The sequence below is a fragment of the Phyllobates terribilis genome, unplaced genomic scaffold (assembly GCF_046119375.1).
Source record: "Phyllobates terribilis strain yellow unplaced genomic scaffold, ASM4611937v1 Scaffold_5__5_contigs__length_657084704, whole genome shotgun sequence".
In the NCBI taxonomy this organism is placed as follows: domain Eukaryota; kingdom Metazoa; phylum Chordata; class Amphibia; order Anura; family Dendrobatidae; genus Phyllobates; species Phyllobates terribilis.
Genome location: NW_027362765.1, coordinates 164,112,223 through 164,137,750, shown reverse-complemented (window position 1 = coordinate 164,137,750; position 25,528 = coordinate 164,112,223). Strand labels below are relative to the sequence as shown.

The 25,528-nt window shown below is 42.1% G+C and overlaps 1 protein-coding gene across 4 annotated transcripts in view; it reads right to left on the bottom strand.

The window, feature by feature from the left end:
- The window catches only part of LOC141270996 (keratin, type I cytoskeletal 13-like), a 33,894-nt gene extending 9,830 nt beyond the window's left edge, over positions 1 to 24,064 (bottom strand). For 2 of the 4 annotated variants that reach the window (XM_073681092.1, XM_073681093.1), the window contains exons 1-5: positions 23,156 to 23,544; positions 10,981 to 11,063; positions 7,283 to 7,439; positions 4,000 to 4,164; positions 459 to 584 (exon numbers count right to left, since the gene is read on the bottom strand). In XM_073681092.1, the coding sequence (XP_073537193.1) occupies positions 459 to 584; positions 4,000 to 4,164; positions 7,283 to 7,439; positions 10,981 to 11,063; positions 23,156 to 23,509 (885 nt within the window). In that variant the 5' untranslated portion in view covers positions 23,510 to 23,544. Of the gene's footprint in view, positions 1 to 458; positions 585 to 3,999; positions 4,165 to 7,282; positions 7,440 to 10,980; positions 11,064 to 23,155; positions 23,545 to 23,639; positions 23,722 to 23,862 lie in introns of those variants that run through there. The other 2 variants (XM_073681095.1, XM_073681096.1) reach the window with 2 other exon arrangements.
- Positions 24,065 to 25,528: the final 1,464 nt, after the last annotated feature.

Here is a 25,528-nt window from a genome sequence, read left to right as displayed (position 1 = left end):
TAAAGGAGGCAGAGGCTCTGTTGTGTGACATCACTTCTGCTCTCTTCTAGAAACAGTGGCGGAGCCATCTGAGAAAGGCGAAGATGTATCAAGGACTGCAAGTGCACTGATACTCCAACCAGTGCACTTGCAGTCTTTATTTGCACATTGATAAAACACAAATTTCGTTGTAAGAAAGTGCCGGATTACAATGGAATAGGTATCCTTGGAAATGTGGTCCCCTGCCCTATCCTATAATATGTTAAGTTTTCTAGGGAAATTCTTACTCACAGGTTCCCTTTAATACTCACTAAAGAACCTTTAATATTTTCAGTAGAGCTTAGTTTGTCATTTAAGCTATGGTATCAGAATGTGTTAATATTTCAACGTAGAGAAAAACAGGCACACAATAAATGTTCCTGTGCTATAGCTATAACACTGGTTTGAGTTCTCCTTTATTGCTTTAGTAGGCATCTCACCAAGCTTAGAAGAACTTCATGCTCAACTTCCAGTTCCTGGGCAGTCCTTCTCAACATGGACAATTGTTTTCTGTACTTCACAAGAGACTCATTTGTTTGAATATTTTGATGGGTGGTTTCTAGGTTCTTCAAGAGGAACAGAAACAGAAATATAGCAAATTTATCAGATTGTATTTCTGTATAAGGATTGTGTATGCAGTTTTGCAGGGTCAAAAAGAGAACCCTTGCCTCATATACCATCATCAGCTATAAACTGCATAGTAATCTGTTAAATTTCTATTAATCCCTTCGTTTCACAGCCAGTTTTTTGCATTTTTAATTTTGCGCTATTTGTCATGCTGCACAAATAAAGAGTTAACTTTATTCTGCAGGTCAGTACAAATATGGCGATACCAAATTTATATAGTTTTCTTTATGTTTCATTATATTGTCCAGTAAATACACACTTGTAAAAAAAAAAAACACTTATTTTTGGGTCGTCATATTCTGAGAGCCATAAACATTATACGTCAGCATAGCTTTCTTAGGGCATTTTTTGGAGTGACAAACTGTCATTTTTATTGGTGCATGCATTTTCTGATCACTTTTTATTAAACCCTTAGGGAGACAAAATGGACAAACAAATTTCATTTATTTTAAACAACGTTTACTGTTGGGTATAATTGTCATAAAAAAAAAAATTTCTATGAGTTGATACAATCACGACAATACCAAATTTATATAAGTTTTTATGCTATCCACTTTTCCACATAAAAAATTACTTTTGAAAAAATAATATTTTTTTGGGTCACCATATTATGATTTACATAACTTTTTTTTTATTTTCAATACAGGTTGTGTTTTATAATTTTCAATGGTACCCTTTTTGAGTTTATAGGACTTTTTAGATCACTTTTAAATTCAATTTTATGTAGGAGGCATGAACAAAAAACAATACATTTAAAATAGTTTGTTTTTTTTATGCATTTGTTTATAGAGTTCACCATACAGTATAATTGACATGTTAAATGTATACCGTGTGTCGATATAATTACGATGATACCAAATTTATATAGTTTTTTTTTATGTTTTACTACTTTTACCCAAGAAAATCACTAAAGAAAAACTTTTTTTTTTGTTAGTTGTCATATTGTGAGAACCCCAACTTCTTCATTTTTATGGATACAAACCTGTACGAGGCTTGTTTTTTGCATAATGAGCAATCATGAGCATTATCACTTTTTATTTAATTTTTTTGTGAGGCAAGATGATCAGAAACAGCATTATTTGCATAGTTTTTCATGTTTTATTTTTACAGCATTCACCATGCGCAACAAATAGAAAGAGGGTTTTATAGTATGGTCGTTAAGAACATGGCAATGCCAATTGTGTGTTGTTTTTGTGAGGATTTTGTTTTATCTGTTACATTGATAATACACGTAGTACATATACAATACAGTCAGTGCATTATCTAACCTGCCGATAGTTAGCCTGTTAGGCCTCACCTTAGTGGGATCTGATTAGCTGAGGGACATGGCAGAAGATGGAGCTGATTATTAGGCATCCTTGTTGCCTTAACAACCATCAGCACCCTGTGATCTCACTGCGGGAGTACCAACGGGCTGACAGAGGAAGCAATCTCATTTTATTAAGCTCCTCACTTGCCATTGTTACTACTGACAGTGGCATGGAAGGAGTTCAAGCCCTGGGATCGGAGATTTGCTCAGTCTCAGAACACAGCAGACAATGAGCTGTGTATAACAGCCGAACTGGCGCCTGCTGCGGATGGTACGAGAAAAACTCCTGAGCCAATGACATCAATCAGACGTAACTATATGTCAGATTACAGGGAATCACCTGCAATCTTGACGTAAAGTTACGCCATTCTGCAGGGAGTATTTACTTACCCTAAAACACCACCACAGGGGAATCAAAGAGGCCCTCCCATTAGGTTTTTTTTTTCACTAAATCTGTGTATACTTCTATGTAGTGTAGTGTGCCTGTGTTAATATGCTCCCCTAACGCCATCTTCTCTGGTATCTAGCGCTGTTCCACTCCTCTTCTGAGTGACGTGACAATTGTAAAAGAGAGCTTAGAGTTATCCAGAGGGTCTGAAGAGCAGTGACGTTACTCAGAAGGGGAATAGAACAGCACTGGATCTGGAAGAAGATGGTGGTAAGTGAGTAAAACATACCCTACATGAAAATAAACACAGATTTACTGATTAAAAACTCCATCTTTATTAAAAAAAAATTATCTTCCGTCCGACGTAGTCCAATGGAGTCTTCTTCTTTAGCTCAGCTATATCTCTGGTAGAGATTCTCTACCAGAGGTGTAGCTGAGCTGTGCGGCCATGGGAAAGTTGATGTGAGTTCATGCAGTCAAGCATGAACTCACATGAACCCTCTGAGGGCACCGCGGCTACTTCAAATGAACAGCTGATCAGCATCAGCTGATACCTCAGCTGTTCATTTGAAATAACCGGCGGGAAAGCTGGCAGTGAAAAGACTTCACCGCCAGCTTTCCCGTTCGGTGCTGTGCTCCCCGCTCCCTGATGTACTCTCCCCACTCCCTCGCCACCTCCCATCCCGATCCTAAGTTAGGACCGGGCGGGGAGCAAAGCACCATGGAGTGGGGAGCGTACATCAGGGAGCTGGGAGTGCAGCACAGAACGGGAAAGCCGGCGGTGAAGTCTTTTCACTGCTGGCTTCCCCGCCCAGGTCCTTCGCTTCCCGCTCCCTGGTGATGCACTCCCAGCTCCCTGAGCGGAGGATTGGGATGGGAGGCTGTGGGGAAGCCAGTATGGGGCTGAATGATTGTTTAAAAGCTGGCGGCTTTTTACCGCCAGCTTTTAAACAATCATGCACCCATTTCAGCCTTTTCCTCAGCCCCCAGACCGCTTTATAGGCTCCAGCAGACAAGGCCTACTCGCATTTCCCATTGACTTACATTGTACTCGTTACTCCTAGCAAGTAATCACAAGGAAACTCAGTGAGTAACGAGTAGCCTGAGTACTGTACTATTCGGCGAGTACCGAATAGTAACGAGCATACTCACTCATTCCTAAGTGTATAACATGACCGGGTGCTATCCAATGTTTTATCATATAGCACTCGGACCAATGTTATACTATAGGTCAGTGCAGGTCTGCAATTTTTTTTTCTCATGCCGATTCAATCCATGAAAGTGCATCTGATAATCGGATCATGTGCACCATTAGAAGTCTGTAAGTGCGTGTGAAACATCAAACTGCACTTGGATGTCATCTGTGTGCAGTCCGATGTACGTGCACAGAGACCAGAGAGAAGATGGAGAAATTAAGTTCTCCGTCTTCTCCGCACATTCTCACATGCAAGAGAATCGGATCACTCTCAGATGACACTTGGATCATACTCTAATAGAGTAGCTGAGTCTTCCAAAGCGAAAGATGATTTTTATTCATACTCTCAAACTAATAGATGAGGGGCACTCTTTATTAACTATGAATATTGTAAAAAGTGTAATCAAAAGTGGGGTCTCTAAACCCAGAAATGCCTTTTAACATTACCATAATTTCTCTTACCTTTTGGTCAAACCAAGCTTCATAACTCCTCTGGTGATGATCTGCTATTTCTTTATACTGTTGTCTCAGTTTATCCAGGTCATTGGTGAGTTGTGTTGCCTCCAATGTGTCGACCTCAACATTAACTTTACACCTCAACTTTTGCTGAAGAAGATGTTCTCGCTCCTAAAGGGAATACATTTTTTGTCACGTGATTTTATAGTTTTCTGGGGATTCAATGCACAACATGGGAATAGATCAGAATATCTGGGCAGACAGGTCATTCCAAAAATGAATGTGAACTGGTCCAAGGCTGAAAAAATCCAATTCCAGGAAAACGTGTTGGACCACGTATGTCCATTTCTGTCAATCTTTCCAAATTAAAAATTAATTTTTCAAGAGAGAGTTGAGGAAAAATAATACTATGTCTAATTTACTATTCTAGAAGAATAGAAAACTCTGAGGCATTATAAACCCTTTACAAAGTTCAAGACAATATATTGTAATGATTGGCATATACTCTGTAGACATGCGTGTGCCTCAGGGTAAAGAACGCTCATATTGGTGAGGCGTTGTGCCTTAAAGGTCCAGTCTTTCCCCTACATGACCTGTTCATCATAACTCTAGAGCAATAATCACACCCCCTTGTATTCTAACAATACAGTTGCTCTGGAAAACGGAGTCCTGAACTTGTTTTTATGCAAATTGCCTCTTCAGAGAAAAAGAGGACTTGTATGCTATAGCGCCACCTATTGGAAGTAGCAATCCTACAAGTCACAATCAACCCTTTAACGAGTCGTGCAATATGACTTAGGATAAAAGCCAAATCAGAATCTCAATTTGCAGACACAGTGTTTCGGGCTTTTGGCCCTCGTCAGTGCAAAGCATGAGAACTGATTTGGCTAGGTGAGAGGCTCTGGACTGAGGTCTAAGGGGTAACGTTTCTCCTTGTGGAGAGTGACATAGCAGCTCTGGCACGTCAAGGTAAGGAGGCTTATTCGCCATGCAATGCTCCTCTGGGAAATGTAATATGCAAATTGCCTCTTCAGAGAAAAAGAGGACTTGTACTCTATAGCGCCAACTATTGGAAGTAGCAATCCTACAAGTCACAATCAACCCTTTAACGAGTCGTGCAATATGACTTAGGATAAAAGCCAAATCAGAATCTCAATTTGCAGACACGGTGTTTCGGGCTTTTGGCCCTCATCAGTGCAAAGCATGAGAACTGATTTGGCTAGGTGAGAGGCTCTGGACTGAGGTCTAAGGGGTAACGTTTCTCCTTGTGGAGAGTGACATAGCAGCTCTGGCACGTCAAGGTAAGGAGGCTTATTCGCCATGCAATGCTCCTCTGGGAAATGTAATATGCAAATTGCCTCTTCAGAGAAAAAGAGGACTTGTACTCTATAGCGCCAACTATTGGAAGTAGCAATCCTACAAGTCTCAATCAACCCTTTAACGAGTCGTGCAATATGACTTAGGATAAAAGCCAAAATCTCAATTTGCAGACACAGTGAAGTCAATGAGTTTGTGGGGAAAAACAGGCAGCACACGGATGTCAACCTTGTTGTATTTTAGGACTGTCCATTTTCTATTTTATTGGGTAATTGGTAGGACAAGCTTTTAAAGTTTTTCTTTTGCAAGAAAACCAGATGGAACACTTATGGCAAAAAAAAGGAACATGGACCAAAAAACTGATGAAATCCAGATAAATAAAAAATTAGCAAAATTGATTCTTTTTTCTCGTATGCAAAAATCAAAAAAGAAAAATGGATTTATTAATTAGGCCTTAATTGAAAGAAGTCAAATGAAAGAATAATAAATAATCAAAACATTTGCATATTTCATTCCACTTAGGTCAGTGATTTTCTTGTACGACAAAATTGGTCTCCGTTTCACCAGTGTTTTTTTTTTTTATCAGTTTCATCAGAGTTTTGTCAACGTGTCAGTTTTTCCCATTACGAGTTTTTCTCAGAATAAAAACAAACCGAAAAAGTTTCTCTTCCTTCACCTGTCTAGCAGTCTGGGGAAAATGGGCAGCACTCGAATGGCGTCAGAGTGCTGTCCAATGTTTTTCACAGTCACATATACTTGCATTGCTGACTTTGATCTGACACTCAGATCAAAATAGAACATTTGGATGAAATTGGCAATTTTTAGGAAATGTCTGGTTCATTCCATGAAAAATCACAGATGTGCGATCGGACCCATTTACAAATCAAAGGTACAATTGTTATCCGTGAAACATACAAATAGCGCTTGCGTGCAAAAAAACAGATGTCTGAATGAGGCCTCAGTGTGTAAGACCCGTTGTGTGTATAAAGTAACTCAAAGTGGATATTAAAGACTTTTGAAGGAGCATTCCTATCCTAAACCTTTATGGCATATCCATAAGATATGCCCCATAAGCTCGACCTTCCGGATGCTCGCCTCTGATTTCTGGCCACTGCATACCTCATTAATTTGAATGGGAATGTGGTTATACCTGTGCATTGTCAACTTCACTGAAATTGATTGGTGTTATGGAAATGGCTGAAAAAGTATCCGAGCTGTGTCATGTAAAAAGCCCGGCGAAAAATGCTCACCTTCTTCCCGATATGTGAGGATCCCAGAAGTATGGCCGTATGGACGGGTCAGATGTGTTCTGATAGGGTATAAATGCTAGAAGATATTTATTGTATAAATGCTTTAAGGGATTGTCCAGACCTATTTTCTATTAACAAGGCCCAGCATAGTCAAAAAAACAAAAAATGTATGCCCAAGTACCAATTCCATGCCACTCCACCTACCAATCTCCGGCTCATCTACATTTTCTTTTCCGGTTTCTGTCATGTTCTGATCAAAGCATGCGACCACATCAGCCAATGACTGGCCACAGCAGAGATGCATTGGTCACCACTGTAGGAAGTGATTGTCTGAAGTGGTCATTTGCACATTCTTACCAGAAGAGGAAGCATGGAAACCAGCAAGGAGCAGCATTTTAGAGGAGCAACAGGAAATCAGTACATGAGTAAGGTAAAAAAAAAAAATAATAAAAACGTTGCATAGTGTTTATTCATAAGATTCAGATTTTGTTACTGATCCACGTGTAATCCGCAAAAAAATCCACAATAAATAGAATTTGGCACAGATTTTGAATTATCCACTGAATTCATAGAGAAAAATCTAAAACAAATCTGCAACCGATTTGCAACATAAAATGGCATTCTACAAATTAATTTTGTTCATGATCCAGGAGAATTAGGATGGATATTGCGGCATGTAAAAGGTAGAAGTAAATACTGATATGAGGTGTAGCTTACAGTACCTCTGTGTGGTCTTTATTAAGGTGTTCTAGCTCATTACTTAAGATCTGGACCTCTGCTTCCAGACAACGTTTCTGCATATCCAGATCATCACTGGTGGTCTTTAATTTTTTCATATCAGCTTCTATTGTCAGACGTGTGGCCAGTTCAGCATCATACCTGAAGGTTTAATTTAAAAAAAACAGCTGAAAACTAAAACACTCACTAAAATATTTATTGTACTCAAAAATCTGCATTAAATGTGATGAAAAATACATTAAAAATTGACCAATGACCATAATTGTACCATTCTGTGTATACAGCTCCCATGCATAATTATTAGTGATGAGCAAGCACTAAAATGCTCGGGTGCTCGAAGCTCGGGTCGGCAATTTATCAGCGGCATACACCAGCACCAGACAATTTAGAACAGACAGAATAGAGCATCACACATAGATTAGATAGATAGAAACATGTCAGTCACATATATAAGAAGTACAGTGGCAGTGTTGATTACTGTACTTGTCATCTAGTGTTAAAATAAAGGATTTATAAAAAAAAAAAAAAATTGGCGTAGGTTTCCCCGTAATTTTAGTCTCTAGCGGAGGTTAAGCAGATGGCTGGGGCAGATGTTTGAATCCTGGGAATGGGGTAATACCCACGGAGCTTCCCAGGCTACTAATATCAGCCCCCAGCTGAATACCTAGCCTTTACTAGCTATTAAAATGGGGGACCCCCCCAAAAAATGACGTGACGTCCCCCCTATTTTAATATCTAGCAAAGGCTAGGCAGACAGCTGGGGGCTGATATTAATAGCCCAGGAAGGGTGCCATGAATATTGGCCCCCTCCCAGGCTAGAAACACCAGCCGTCAGCAGCCCCAGAAATGGCGCATCCATAGGGGGCTGGGGTTGATGTCAGCTTATAATGCCAGCTGACATCAAGCCCAGGTTAGTAATGGAGAGGTGTCTATAAGACACCCCCATTACTAACCCCATGGTCAAAGTTAAAAAAAAACACAAACACCCAGAATAAAGTCCTTTAATTGAAATAAACACACAATTCTTTAATGTTCTAAATTAAACCATACTTACCATCACGCCCATTACAGCTGAAGCCAACGATCTCCTGCAATAAAAATAAAATAATAAACCAACCTCATCCTTACCTTTCCATGGTTCCCAGGACAGCTTCAGCTCTACTTCATTCACATGACAGGCTGGATCGCAGCCGAAAGCTGCCATCCAGCTTGCCATGCCGCAGACACTGAGAAGCGCAGGCATGCTTGCGCTCCTCAGTGTCTGGCTGTGAAGGCATCCAGATGAGCGAGGTTCATGTCCAATGAACTCAGCTCACCTCATGCACGTCACTGACAGCGTGGGAGAATTCTCCTGCGCATGCGGTGAGCGTGAGAGAATTCTCCTGAGCATGCGGTGAGCGCAGGAGAATTCTCCCACGCTGTTAGTGACGTGCATGAGGTGAGCCCATGTCCAATGAACTCAGCTCACCTCATGCACGTCATTGACAGCGTGGGAGAATTCTCCTGTGCTCAGCGCTTGAGCAGGGGAATTCTCCCACGCTGATCGCAGCTGAGCGCTGCCATCCAGCATGCCATCCTTCATAGACACTGCAGAGCGCAGGCATGCTTGCGCTCTGCAGTGTCTCTGAAGGATGACAAGCTGGATGGCAGCGCTCAGCTGCTTTCCAACCTGTCATCAGAATGCCATCCCAGCGTGGGAGAATTCTCCTGCTCAATCGCTGAGCGCAGGAGAATTCTCCCACGCTGGGATGACATGTCCAATGAACTCAGTTCACCTCATGAACGTCACTGACAGCGTGGGAGAATTCTCCTGTGCTCAGCGCTTGAGCAGGAGAATTCTCCCACGCTGGGATGGCATTGAGATGACAGGCTGGATCGCAGCTGAATGCTGCCATCCAGCTTGTCATCCTTCATAGACACTGCAGAGCACAAGCATGCCTGCGCTTCTCAGTGTCTATGGATGCGCCATTTCTGGGTCGGCTGACGGCTGGTGTTTCTAGCCTGGGAGGGGGCCAATATTCATGGCACCCTTCCTGGGCTATTAATTACAGCCCCCAGCTGTCTGCCTAGCCTTTGCTAGCTATTAAAATAGGGGGGACCCCACGTCATTTTTTTGGGTCCCCCATTTTAATAGCTGGTAAAGGCTAGGTATTCAGCTGGGGGCTGATATTAGTAGCCTGGGAAGCTCCGTGGGTATTACCCCCTTCCCAGGCTTCAAACATCTGCCCCAGCTGTCTGCTTAACCTCCGCTAGAGACTAAAATTACGGGGAACTATACGCCAATTTTTTTTTTTTATAAATCCTTTATTTTAACACTAAATGACAAGTACAGTAACCAACACTGTCACTCTACTTCTTATATATGTGAATGACATGTTTCTATCTATCTAATCTATGTGTGATGCTCTATTCTTTCTGTTCTAAATTGTCGGGTACCGATGTAAGCCGCTGATGAATTACCGGCCAGCTTTTTTAAAGAGACGGGTGCATGAAAACACTATTATTTTTTTTTTAATAAATCCTTTATTTTAACACTAAATAACAAGTACAGTAACCAACACTGTCACTGTACTTATATATGTGACTGACATGTTTCTATCTATCTAATCTATGTGTGAAGCTCTATTCTTTCTGCTCTACATTGTCGGGTACCGGTGTATGCCGCTGCTGAATTGCCGGCTTTTCATGTTTCACTGTGAACACTGTTCCCAACGATTTGGGCAATCACTGTAATGCCACAACCACCATGGCTGTGGCATTACAGTGAGTGGAAGACAATCCCTGCATGATTGGTGCTCTAAATAGCGCCAGACATGCAGGACGAGGACCCGAGCTCCCGCCCAAGCATCTTGAAAGTACTCGGCGAGCTCCGAGCATCTCGAGTACTGAGATGCTCGGGCAAGTACCGAGCAGTGGCGAGCATGCTCGCTCATCACTAATAATTATAATTCTCCAGGGTTATAGGCTACAGCAGATTCTGTTTGCAGTGAAATCATGTAGTCATCATATAGATAATGTAGTCATTTCTTAAAGAGGTTGTCCGGCCTTGGGATTCAAATCTGCAATTACTCTATCTGGCGCCAGAAGCGGGGGTCATGTGACTGTAAGTATGTGCTTTGCATACTTCAGGCAGCATTTCGACTAGACGTGTCCAGCCTCACCCAATTCACTTGTATTAAGCGAGGCTGCACATGTCTAGTCAGCACATGACAACATGTATGTAATCTGCATAATTATGGTCACGCTCCCACCCATTCCTGGAGCCAACACCGGAGACATCTCAGTGTGTGCGCTGTGAGGATTCACAAGTCTGCAGTCATATAGAGTGACTACAGACTTATACCCCGAGACTGGACAACCGCTTCCTATTTTACTGCAAACAAGCTAGGATCCATAGTGATCCATTTATAGGCTTCTGTAATATTGATTGTTTGCCATGTAAAAATGAGGTAATGTCTATGTATGAGAAACTTAGCTCATGTCTGATCGATGTAATAAAAGTCATTCACCAACAATCTCATTAATTAGAAAGAAAATAATAAAAACAAAACAAGAACAATAACAAAGAGAACTATTCATTATCTCCAAGTCTGAACTTGGAGAGTGCAGACGATATAGCGCACAGCCAGAGATGTAACTGATGCCCTTGAGAAAAAAGTATGAGAAGACAATGGACACTCACTTCGCTTTTAAGCCATCCACTCTTAGTTTTGTGTTGTCAATGTCCAAGTGGAGCCCAGAGTTTGTCAGCTTCACGCTGTTTATCTTCAAAAAACAAAAAAGGTATAATAAATTACAGAATACAAATATTATAAATCTTGTCACATCTTAAGTATCTTAAATACTGAACCACAAAGGGCAATGAGACCTTTTGACTTCAGACCTTGACCCAAACAAAAAACCAATCTGTAAGCAAACCAATGTAAAGTTTTAAAATTGTCTTCATTGGCCATTGAATAAGAATAAACCACTTAATTTGAGTTTCCTCTGCATTTGACCACAATAAATGTCCTCTCCTTTTTGCCAGGCCACCAAGAATGATGGGCATGTAAAGAGTAAGTTATGGAAATTGTAGGAACAGCTACCACTCAGTAATATTCCTTTATAAACTCCTGTTGCTAAAACATACAGTATATTGCTCCTTAGAAGCTTGAACAAATATATAGACCTCCTTATGCATTGGCCAATAGGGTGTATCTGTTCTATAACTTAATTCCTCCACTGACGTCATTCCCTGGATCATCAATATACACCTCAGGGGCTACAACCTGCTATCTCAAAAATTTGCTTAAATGGGTTGTGCAGGACTTTAATATTGATGGCTCATCTTTAGGTCCTACACCCGGCAACCCTATGGATCAGCTGTTAGCAGGTCCAACTGTAGTGGGAAATAAACAGTGTACATAGGCGAAACACCATAGCTCAATACACTCTATATTGAGCATTCTTTGGTACTGTAGCTCAGTTCCCATTCACTTCAATAGGAAATGAGCTGCTATATCCGAGAACAGACACTTCATGGTGTAAGGAACTATTCTGGTTCCGGAGCACCATTTACATTGGTCCACTGCAACTAATTTGTGCGGGTGCTGGCTGTTGAGGTGCCTGATATTAATTATCTATTCTGAGGATAGGCCTGAATATAAAATTTATGAAGAACGCTTTAACATTTTCTCATCAGTGAGATATAAATGGTTGCTTTACTAGGGACCCATCACCTATTTGTCTTCTGGCAAACTTGCAGGCTGTGTATGGACATTGGTGTCTCATCTCTGTGTGGGTTTGAAGCATCTTCATCCAGAAAGATTTTACATATAAATGTTAGAATTCATGTAAAAACTTAGCATTGCATTGGAGGTAATATTTCTTTTAAAGTGAACACCCACCTTTAAAAATTATTTTTTTGCAAAGGTCCAGTGTATCTAAAAGAAAAAATATTGCAACTTTTTGAATTGTCTTGGTAAAAATATATTATTTTCTGGTTACATCCCCAAAGCAGACCTATGTGTGTTCATAGTTACAGACTGCAAATAAACCTGTAGTCTGATCCTACAGTCAGATGACTTTTCATCTGTTTCTTATTTGTTAGCTTAAAGGGGTCCTCTTATGAAGATGTGGCGCCCTGCTGTGCATTGGTGCCACAGAACCCAGAAGGGTGCATGGATGGACTTCTCCACAAGAGGCTCTCACTACATTCACACACCTCCACCCTACCACCTCAGACCAGCAGAGGGAGCCTGTTAGGGATATATACTGGGAGGGTGGAGCCAGGCAGCTCAGTCAGAGTTTAGTGTCAGTTCTGTGAGAAGTCAGAAGAGAGTTGAGAGAGTTCCTACTCAGACACAGAGAGGGACAGAGCTGAGTTGTTGAGCAGAGAGCGTGCTGACGCTCAGAGAGCAGCGAAGAGGCAGCACACTGGCTGCTGTGCTTAGGTGAGCCAAGGCCTACAGCACGAGTGAAGGCCTAGTGAGGGCGTTGAGTGTGGCCGAAGGCGAGAGGAGAAGGAAGAAGTAACGAGGGGGCAGAGGAGCATACCAGGCTCACCCCGAGATATATACCGGACACCGGGTCCGCGCCTACGGGGTCCCTTTATACCCAGTAGGGACCACCGGAACCCCTGGAGGACTACAGGTCCCATGTTTACCAAACGCTGACTACAATACCAGGGCTAGGAGTCATGGAGGCCCCAGCGACCAGGGAGAGTGATCTCCAAGAGAAGGCCCTACCACCAGGTCAGCAGGTGCAAGGGAAAGAGACAGTAACCAAGCTAGGCCTAGCTCCAGGCAGGTCAGAAGCTTAGCGAGTAAAGCCACGGATCAGGAGGCCCTATACCCGCTCACTGGGGAGAGTCCAAAAGTGCGCCCTTCGACTGGAGTACCCTGGACCGTGCCTGCATCATCACCAGTAAAGGTACTGAAGCTTACCCCCATGTGAGTGTCCGTCTTTCCTCCGGGACTGTCCTGCCGTCTCTCACCAGCATCCACCCCTCACCCCTACATTGCCTGGAGCTAGCTCTACCTGTGGAGAGCCACACCATCCCTGCTGCCGTAACACCAGCTCCAGAGGACTGCTCCACACCGGCGGCACCCCTTTAGCCGCAATCCACAGGTGGCGTCACGAACACTTTCCAAATCCCCTATAAATAATCCCCCCTTTTGAGTGACCGCCCTGGGCCACGGACCGGGTCAGCCACCGTGATATCCACCAGCAACAAGAGGCCCGGCTGCCGAGTACCCCACGGCCCTGGGGGCGCGTCAAAGACATTCCTTGTCCATATATCCTATTCACATACAGAGGCAGTCCCTGCGTGGAATCCTCCCATATTAGCAAGAAGGGAGGGAGAGCTATCCAAGTGGCTCCTCTTCTGGTGAACTCGAGCAGCTTTATTACATGGATGTCCATTCACCACATTGATCACTGTGTAATACTACATGCACCATGTAGCGGACTTTGCAGTTGACTCAGGCAGGTGCTTGGTCAAGGCTATTACCAGCCAAATCAATTTTCTGGGGTGTCCAGAGTCAGTATTTTGAAAAATTAAGTCTCAGATAAGGCAACCCCCTTTAACTTACAATTAGTAGTTTAGCAGGATCTAGGAAACATGAAAGGAATACAACTACATTACAGGATCAGACATGACACAGTTTGTTTGCCGTCAGCAACTACAGAGATGCATAAAGCTGGCTATGCACACTAACTGGCAGTCGGACGGACAATGACCTGGCCAATCGTCCGGCCAACAGCCATCTCGGTTGTCTCTCCCATACTCAGGAGCGCTCGCTCAGCTGTTCTCTAAGAGAAAGTTGCCAACAGACATCTCTGCCAGACATTTATCTCCATCAGAAAAATGCGATCGGCAGTACGAAATCAGACATATCTGAACAACATCTCCCCCAACCATCAATAGGCCTACACTAGAATGTCAGCCGAACCCGTGGATATCAGATAACATTAGTCTAATATGTATGGCGGCCTTTAGTCTGCATAGGAACTGTCAGAGGCGACCACTGCTGGATGAGGGCCAACAGATGCCAACAGCTACAGTATTTCAGCAGAGGACAAACATTTAGCTGAAATATATTGCGGCGCAGAGACCCGCCAGGTCCCTGCACTGCATTCCACACTGTCGGCCAATAAGAGGCTGACAGCTGATGTCGGCAAGCATGTCACTGTCGACGAATGGCAGTGACGTCATGCGCTGTCTGACGCTTGCACGCTGAAGTCAGCTGCCTGCTCCTGGGACAGCTATAGAAGAGAACACTGCGTGTCATGGGAGTGGAGGAAGGTGAGTAGAATTGTTTTTTTCATATTTATTGGAGAAGAGACGCAGAATAGGGACATTATTATGGGAAGAAGCCCGGGGTGAGTGACATACAGTGCTGGCCAAAAGTATTGGCACCCCTGCAATTCTGTCAGATAATACTCAGTTTCTTCCTGAAAATGATTGCAATCACAAATTCTTTGGTATTATTCTCTTCATTTAATTTGTCTTCAATGAAACAAATACAAAAAGAATTGTCCTAAAGCCAAATTGGATATAATTCCACACCAAACCTAAAAAAGGGGGTGGACAAAAGTATTGGCACCCTTTGAAAAATCATGTGATGATTCTCTAATTCGTGTAATTAACAGCACCTGTAACTTACCTGTGGCACCTAACAGGTGCTGACAATAACTAAATCACCCTTGCAGCCAGTTAACATAGATTAAAGTTGACTCAACCTCTGTCCTGTGTCCTTGTGTGTACCACATTGAGCATGGAGAAAAGAAAGAAGACCAAAGAACTTTCTGAGGACTTGAGAAACCAAATTGTGAGGAAGCATGAGCAATCTCAAGGCTACAAGTCCATCTCCAAAGACCTGAATATTCCTGTGTCTTCCGTGCGCAGTGTCATCAAGAAGTTTAAAGCCCATGGCTCTGTGGCTAACCTCCCTAGATGTGGACGGACAAGAAAAATTGACAAGAGATTTCAACGCAAGATTGGGCGGATGGTGGATAAAGAACCTCGACTAACATCCAAACAAGTTCAAGCTGCCCTGCAGTCCGAGGGTACAACAGTGTCAACCCGTACTATCCGTCGGCGTCTGAATGAAAAGGGACTGTATGGTAGGATACCCAGGAAGACCCCACTTCTTACCCCGAGACATAAAAAAGCCAGGCTGGAGTTTGCCAAAACTTACCTGAGAAAGCCTAAAACGTTTTGGAAGAATGTTCTCTGGTCAGATGAGACAAAAGTAGAGCTTTTTGGGAAAAAGCATCAACATAGAGTGTACAGGAAAAAAAAAGAGGCATTCAAAGAAAAGAACACGGTCCCTACAGTCAAACATGGCGGAGGTTCCCTGATGTTCTGGGGTTGCTTTGCTGCCTCTGGCACTGAACTGCTTGACCGTGTGCATGGCATTATGAAGTCTGAAGACTACCAACAAATTTTGCAGCATAATGTAGGGCCCAGTGTGAGAAAGCTGGGTCTCCCTCAGAGGTCATGGGTCTTCCAGCAGGACAATGACCCAAAACACACTTCCAAAAGCACTATAAAATGGTTTGAGAGAAAGCACTGGAGACTTCTAAGGTGGCCAGCAATGAGTCCAGACCTGAATCCCATAGAACACCTGTGGAGAGATCTCAAAATGGCAGTTTGGAGAAGACACCCTTCAAATATCAGGGACCTGGAGCAGTTTGCCAAAGAAGAATGGTCTACAATTCCAGCAGAGCATTGTAAGAAACTCATTGATGGTTACCGGAAGCGGTTGTTCGCAGTTATTTTGGCTAAAGGTTGTGCAACCAAGTATTAGGCTGAGGGTGCCAGTACTTTTGTCTGGCCCTTTTTTGGAGTTTTGTGTGAAATGATCAATGATTTGATTTTTGCTTCATTCTCTTTTGTGTTTTTTCCTTGCAAGCAAATTAAATGAAGATAATAATACCAAAAAATTTGTGATTGCAATCATTTTCAGGAAGAAACTGAGTATTATCTGACAGAATTCGAGGGGTGCCAATACTTTTGGCCAGCACTGTATGTTACTAGAAGAGGTTCAGGATGGGGTGCATTATACCAGGATGGGGGACATATATTACTGGAAGAAGCCCAGGATGGAGGACTTTATACCAGGATGAGGGACATATATTCTTGAAAGGGGCCAAGCATGGGGTGCATTATAAATCTTACAAACATGCAGGTGTGTGACCAGGTCCAAATTTTGCACTGGGGCCATCGGACTCTAGTTACGGCACTGGAAACTGTATACACAAAACAGCAGATTTTTTTAAGACTTCAAAAAGTTGCTGCTTTTCCTTTATTTTAGATACACTGAAGAAATACAAATACGAGTATGCAAGATGGAAATACACTTTAAATGATTTATAACTGCAAACCTTACATGGTGTTCACACTGAAATGAGTGGGTGTCTATACAGTACAAAGATGCTGGTGGTCCTGCAGCCCAATACCTGCTGTCTCTCTTATATTGGAAACACAGAGAAGTCAGGTCACCCAGTGCGATGGTAGATGCACGACCAGGTTCAGTCCATTTTCAAATCCAAGGAGTTAAAAAAGCAAGCATCGATGAATAAAAACACCGTCCCTGATTCAGCAAAGCAATTATGCCAGAATTCTGGTGTAAGTTGCTTGGAAAAGTTGCTAAATTTTTGCCAAATGCAGAGTTTTGCAAACATTTTGCCACTTTTGAAAAGTTCATGCCATCTTTGCACAGCTACGCCAAAATGGGTAGAGCTGTTACAAAATGAGGGAGTGCCAAGGGCGTGATGTCACAGCTCATCTAATTAATGACGTTCTGTGTCATTCTTTATGCTAGAAATCTTCCTGACTGGAGTAAGATATCATCCGAGTGTGGCCCGATTTTTTTCGTAGACCTATAGACGCACATTGCTGATTTTGATCCAACCCTTGAATTAAAATCGGACTATTAGTATCGGAGGGGGAGACAATAAAACTTTCACACTCCTTATCTATGAACTGCTCCAATATTTACTGCCACAACTTTCTCCCCCCTCCCATACTAATAGTTCAGCATCATGTCACTTGTCTCATCTATTGCATTATTCTTGTCCCCTGTTGTGTATAAATATGTGACTGAGTAGTCTCGAAAGCTTGTTACCATCTTTTCAGTTAGCCGTTAAAAGGTATCAGCCACTGAGGACTCTCAAATATTAATATTTTTCTATCTACTGGATAACACAGTACAAAGATATATATATTTCCTGTACTTTATGTGCTGACACTCACTGCGTCTTGTCTGGTAGCAATAATAGTATGAAATTGTGATGTCACTGAAAGGCTATATCCACCTTCTCAGTCATGTATTTTTATTGTTCCAGTGCTTCCAAAATGAAAAATAAAGCAACTCTGATAATAGTGTTGATGAAAAATCTCCAGTCATTTCTCGTTTACAGCTCCTATGCAGAACAGTGTGTCTCCATAGTTACAGACCACAAACAAACCTGATGCAGTCTGCTCCAGCAGTTATGGTGCCTGCTATCTGCCAACATACGTTTGACAGGTTGTATGATGTATGTCTGTTTGTAGTCTACACTATTTGCAAAGCTGGTTATGAGTCAGGGTTGTTGTTAGCTTATGGCATGGGGGAGTGTGGGGCTTATGCCTGGGATTTTGCCAGGTACCCCAGATCTCTATCAAACTCCACTTTCAATATTATCCATGTCCTCATAGCGCAGATAACTGGGTGCAGAATACTGTAATAGACATCACATACTAGGACTAAAGCAGCCAATGAATATGGAAAAGAAGCAGCAAGCGGTCACTGATAAGAACAATGCCTGGAGTGTGTATCCCACCACTCAGAAATAGGTGGGACCACAATATAAGCATCAGGATTAGCACCATAGGAATGTGTGCGTAGTGTCATTCCCCACTTCAGGGTCCACGCCATGAGTTACAGCGAGCAGCAGTTACAGAGAGAGCACCTCAAAAAAACATATTTCGGGCAGCACAGTAACTCAGTGGTTAGCACAATTGCAGCACTGGGGTCCTAAGTTGAAATCCCACCAGGGACGACATCTGCAAGGAGTTTGTATGTATGGGTTTCTATGGTTTTCCTCTTGGTACTCTGATTACTGATAAGGAATTTCGATTGAGAGCCCTATTCGAGACAGTGACTGATGTCAACATGTGTAAAGCACTTCGGAGTATGTTGTGTTGTACTATATAAGCAATATATAGGTAGGATGTATGTCTCTTTGTGTACCAATCAGGGCAGTGGAGTCGGGGTCGTGGAATCAGAGTTGGAGCCTATTTTGGTGGAGTCGGTATAAAATGGACCAACTCCGACTCCTAAAATATATAATAAATTTTGTACAGTAGTTCAATGCAGTTTGTGGGGAATATTTTTTCATAAGAATTTGGGAAAGTTCTGAAATGTCCTATAAATGTCTGCCCTATTCCTGATCTAAGGGTCTAGACTTTTAGCTGAGATGAATCTGTGCTACAGTAAATTTATCACTTAAACATGAGTCATGTATGAGGGAGTCGGAGTTGTGGAGTCGGTGTCATGGAAATTGAGGAGTTGGAGTCGGAGTTGGAAGTTCGGCTTACTGACTCCACAGACCTGATTACAAATATGATGCCAGGATAGGATATCACTCCATATACTCAGTGAAGAAAGAATCCAGCACCTGTCGAGTTGCAGAAAAATAATATCAGATTTATTAGCAAAGCAATCCAAAAACAGTGACGTTTCGGTCAAAACGACCTTCTTCAGACAGATTGCATATGGTTCACTGCATTATTATGTGGGCACTATACTGAGGGCAATGTGGGAGCACTGTGCTTGAGTGCCACTGAAGGTGCTCTACCGGCACTCTGCTTGACACTATGGCTAAACTCTTATTGGCTTTTGGCTTATGACTCTGATTTGACTTATTTTTTTCGGCAATATCTTATTCTGGGTATTGTGTGATTCATTAATTACTGTTAGGGCCATGATCTATGCACTGTTATTTTCTGGGGCACTATGTATGGCACAAATGACTTTGAAGGGCATTGTCTCTATTACTTTTGGTAGGCACATAGTGTGTGGCACTTTTGGGGGCTAGTATGTGGGCACTATTACTGACTGAGGACAAAACCTACTTAGCATATTTTTTATAGGGGGTGGCACCAATGCAGATGGGGAGTTTATGTTCATAAGGTAAAGCAGATGATGGAAAAGGGAGGCACTTAAGATGTCGTAAGCAACGATCATTGCAAAAATGAGACGTGGCTGGAAGTGACACAAGTGTGGAAACAAGGTGTGTAGTACTGTGCAGTCATATTGAAAAAATAAGATTTCTTGCCTCCTTTTTAGCACTTCAGAAATAACTATAGTGGTACGGAAAGTATTCAGACCCCTTAAAATGTTTCACTCTTTGTTTTATTGCAGCCATTTGGTAAATTCTAAAAAGTTCATTTTTTTGTCATTAGTACTTTAATGAGAAAACAAATTAACTTTTTTTACTCTGCACCCCATCTTGACTGAAAAAAAACAAAAATATATAATTTATTAAAAAAGAAAAACTGAAATATCACATGGTCATAAGTATTCAGACCCTTTGCTCAGACACTCATATGTAAGTCACATGCTGTTAATTTCCTTGTGATCCTCCTTGAGATGGTTCTACTTCTTCATTGGAGTCCAGCTGTGTTTAATTAAAATGATAGGACTTGATTTGGAAAGGCACACACCTGTCTATATAAGACCTCACAGCTCACAGTGCATGTCAGACCAAATGAGAATCATGAGCTCAAAGGAACTGCCCAAGGAGCTCAGAGACAGAACTGTGACAAGGCACAGATCTGGTCAAGGTTACAAAATTATTTCTGCATTACTCAAGGTTCCTAAAAGCACAGTGGCCTCCATAATCCTTAAATGGAAGAAGTTTGGGACCACCAGAAGTCTTCCTAGACCTGGCCCTCCAGCCAAACTGAACAATCGTGGGAGAAGAGCCTTGGTGAGAGAGGTAAAGAAGAACCCCAAGATCTGAGCTCCAGAGATGCAGTAGGGAGATGGGAGAAAGTTCCACAAAGTCAACTATCACTGCAGCCCTCCGCCCGTCGGGCCTTTATGGCAGAGTGTCCTGACGGAAGCCTCTCCTCAGTGCAAGACATATGAAAGCCCGCATAGAGTTTGCTCAAAAACACATGAAGGTCTCCCAGACTATGAGAAATAAGATTCTCTGGTCTGATGAGACAAAGATAGAACTTTTTGGTGATAATTCTAAGCGGTATGTGTGGAGAAAACCAGGCACTGCTCATGACCTGCCCAATACAATCCCAACAGTGAAACATGGTGGTGGCAGCATCATGGTATGGGGGTGTTTTTCAGCTGCAGGGACAGGATGACTAGTTGCAAATAAAGGAAACATAAATGCGGCCAAGTACAGAGAAATCCTGGATGAAAACCTCTTCCAGAGTGCTCTGGACATCAGACTTGGCCAAATGTTCTCCTTCCAACAAGACAATGACCCTAAGCACACAGCTAAAATAACAAAGAAGAGGCTTCAGAACAACACTGTGACCATTCTTGACTGGCCCAACCAGAGCCCTGACCTAAACCCAATTGAGCATCTCTGGAGAGACCTGAAAATGGCTGTCCACCAACGTTCACCATCAAACCTGACGGAACTGGAGAGGATCTGCAAGGAACAATGGCAGAGGATTCCCAAATCCAGGTGTGAAAAACTTGTTGCATCATTCCCAAGAAGACTCATGGCTGTACTAGTTCAAAAGAGTGCTTCTACTCAGTACTGAGCAAAGGGTCTGAATACTTATGACCATGTGATATTTCTGTTTTTCTTTTTTAATACATTTACAAAAACTTCTACATTTCTGTTTTTTTAAGTCAAGATGGGGTGTAGAGTGTACTTTAATGAGAAAAAAAAATTAACTTTTCAGATTTTACCAAATGGCTGCAATGAAACAAAGAGTGAAAAATTTAAAGGGGCCTGAATACTTTCCGTACCCACTGTATATGAGGTGTTAAAGGGCATCTATCAGTAGGAGCAACCCTCCTTAGCCGTCTATATTGGCATTCAGGTAATCCGAAGCTGCATTATATGATACCTTGATATCTGCGATCCAATGTTTTATTTCAGAGTGACTGTAAGTCTGCAAATCGCATATGAGCAGTCACATGATGACTGCCGTTATTAAAGTGAACCTGTCAGCTGATACATACTGTGCACGGATTGGGCAGAATGTATCAGGCACTGAATGTATTAATTCAGCCAAGCATATTTCACTCTGAAACGCTGCAGCGTTTCAGAGAAAAGCATAATTTCAAGGCCGCCGGGGGCTAAGACTGCGCTATAGTGTAGTTGGACAGGCTGCACGCATAGGCAGAAACCTGTCAATCCAGGGCAGCAGGTGGGGAGAAGCTGTATAGTCTATATACAGTAGGCTTTTAAAGTATGTTCTTCTCTGAAATGTTGCAGCGTTTATGGCTTATGCTTTCGATATACCACAAATGTCTCGGATGCGTATACTCCTTAAGCATTACTCCACTCGTCCTATGCTTCCCCTGTCCCTAACTCTTGTAACAAACACATCTACTGCCTGTATGTCATGCCCGCCCTAGTTCAGTGGTAAACCACAGGCTTCAAAACAGCTGCCCTTCTATTGTTTTCCTGATATTGAAAAGCAGTTCCGCACATCACACCTAGAAGCAACACAATGGTGCCCCTCATTAGTGGTAAAACACTTTCAACAGGTTAATGCTATTTTTTAATAAAGCTTAGTTCATACAATCTCTTTGATCTCCGATGTTGGAAATATTTTTGACTCCCGAAAACAAACATTATTTTTTCCTCCTCCATGATTTTCACGGGTTTGAGAATTCCCACAACAATTTGTATTAAATCTTTACAAGTTGAGTATCTCACATATACTTTGCTTTGCTGTTTTATTCTGATTTTATGTCTCTTTCTCTATTTCATAAATAATTGCTTGAAAAATCTACTGGTTGCTCTTCGAAACGGACTGTTTATCTCTATTCTGCTGCTGGACGTATGACCAACGGTATCATCTTGGAGTCCGTGCACTCGGCAAAGTATGGCGGCATACAAAGTTCTAAAGTTCTTGTTAGTGACCTATGGCCACTTTTATTATTGCTGTATTGTGCCACCTAAAAACACTATATTCTCTCCTTATAAGCAAAGCTTCTAATGAGAATACCTCCATAATAAAACATATAAGGGAAGGTGACACATTTTTTCATCTAAATTCTTCCAAATTGTAAGGTAAGTGTATATCATAAAATGTGTGCTTAATATTGTAAGCCTGAACCTATTCTTGAGGGTCAGAGAACCTCTATGAAAAGATGACTTCTGGGTGTGAATTCATTTATTAAAAAAGTATCCACTCTCATGGCTCGAAAGCAGGGCTGGATTGTACAACTGGTCAAAACTGAATAGGGTGTCAGTCTACCAGGTAAATGGGGCATTTAGAACCTGCTTCCATGACCCCACACCTATATAATTCTCTTTTGATATCACGATATGGTAAACCATAAGTGGTCCTTCAGTAGAACATACCACAAATAGAACAAGCCAACCTAAAGATTTTATAACATCCTATAATTCTATCCTGATCTGAGTTGAATAGTTGTGCAGCTTTTTGGCACAGGGTTTGGTAATGACAATGATGTTACATAAAGGTCACTTCATATGGATAATGCATTTGACAAAATAAGATTAAGGTATACTGGTCCTTCTTCAGTCTCCCTCATTGACTCACATATGCATTTAACCCTGGAGGACAGGAGGCTATTAGGGCCCACCATGCAATAAAAATTGACATGATATTGAATACCTTGCGATGGATAAAAGATGAAGAACCTGTGACATCTCACCTGATTTTCGAGTTCAGCAATGGTCTTCCAATGGCGACTGTTGTCTCGGCATACCACCCGTTTTTCAGACACCTGTTGGATCTGTAGTTCAAGTCTGTTGTTGGACTCTTCCAATGTCTTTACTTTTTCAAGATATGTAGCCAGACGACTGTTCAAACCTATCAAGACATCTTTCTGGTTTGGATTGCAGACTTTTCTGCTTGCCATGGTATCCACATGGCTCAGCCTACATCCGTTATCTTGGAGTTTTCGTCTCAATCCTAAAGCATCAACTCGTCTGAAAGACATAGGGTAAGACGTAAGATTAGAAGATTTCCCACATGTCATGAGTGCAGACCTACTACCGTAGGGCATGGTGACTATTTAATGTGTGATTAACCAGCTCCCATAGTAACCTGAAATAAGGAAGTCTCGTGGCTTTACTTTAACTGCATGTTATTGGCTTAGCCAGTGAACCATGTCTCGCGGCTCAGATTTCACTCACCTTGGGTTCCAAATAATCTCTTCCCTGCTATTTATTTTCCTTAATTTGACTTGCGGGATCGGCAGCTCTGCAGTACAAGATTACTTGCAGAACAATTTTACTTTGGCTTGGCAGAAAATTCTTAAGGGGGTTGTGAGGAATTCCTGAAATGCCAGTGGCTACAGAGATAGAAAATATAGTACCTGATATACATACACATACTCAAGGGGTTAAACCGACTCACCAGAAGAAGTATAGGAAGACGTTCCCTTGGGTCAAGTCATGTTGACTCTGGACCAGGAGGTATAAAGAATAATGGAGCCTATTCTTGTGTTCTGTGTAGCCGGATTGTCTCACCTGTGCCTCTACTCATGTGGTACGAAATACCTTCAGACTGTGAGAACTAACAGGACAGGAATGACTGGGAAGCAGTCCAGGGTTCCTGCTTTTCTTGAGTGCATGGCTTATTATTTACAGAGTATAGTAGCTACTGTACTATTTCGATGTGAGATTTTCTTTCTCTACTGTTTGTAGACATTGAAAGAGCATAATAATGAGCAAATAAGCAGCCGTTCAGTCTTGTACAAACATTATCATCTGACACTTATACAGAGATGAGCGGTGCTGCGCTGGTGCCCTCTTGAAGAGGACCTGTCATCTGATGAAAAATGGCCAGGTTCTGCTCTGATTTTATTCCTGCTGCTCCCCTGAATATTCTGTTTTTGTGGTTTTTTTTTTTATCTAGCACACAGTTCCAGATTCATGGGCCTTTTTATTTAGTGCAAATTTTTATGGCCATACCAATCGAGCATGGCTAACAGCATTCTCTGACCGGTCATGGGATTAACTTGCCCTGACCTACGTAATGATAGAATAATTGATGGATAGTTAATGTTCATATCAAAGAGCAAGCTAACAGTCTATTGGGAGCACTGTCAGAGGCAACCAATGACACCAAAAGTGCGGTCATCGGAGACAGTGGTCTTACCAGGGCCGGCTACAGGTTTTCGTGGGCCCTGGGTGAAAGAGTCTCAGTGGGTCCCTTTAACACATATCACAATTCATGATGCACAGATACGGCAGAGAAATATAGATATAGTACAATGCAAAGATTTCACTTCTTACAATACATGAATGATATCTATTGTAAATTCTACAATAGCTCAGAAACCGGTGAATCCTCACAGTGCACAGTGCATGACCTGGGGGGATTCATAAGTCTGCAGTCACACAAAGTGTAGTCCTCCATACAGTATAATGGACCCCATATAATGCTCCATACAGAGTAATGGACCCTATATAATGCTCCATGCTGAATACTGGACCCCATATAATGCTCCATACAGAATAATGAACTCCATATAATGCTCCATATATAATGGCCCCATATATATTGCTTCACATATAATGGGCCCCATATAATGCTCCATATATAACAGGCCCGACATAATGCTACTTATATAATGAGCCCCACATAATGCTGCATATATAACAGGCCCCACATAATTCTGCATATACAATGGGCCCCCACATAATACTCCATATATAATGGGCCCCCACATAATACTCCATATATAATGGGCCCCATACAATGCTCCATATATAATGGGCCCAATATAATGCTCCATATATAATGAGCCCCACATAATGCTCCATACAGAAAAATGGGCCCCATAGAATGCGCCATACAGAATAATGGACCCCATATATTGCTCCATACAGAATAATGGACCCCATATATTGCTCCATACAGAATGAGCCCCATATATTGCTCCATACAGAATAATGGACCCCATAGAATGCTCCATACAGAATAATGGGCCCCATATATTGCTCCATACAGAATAATGGGCCCCATAGAACGCTCCATACAGAATAATGGACCCTATATATTGCTCCATACAGAATAA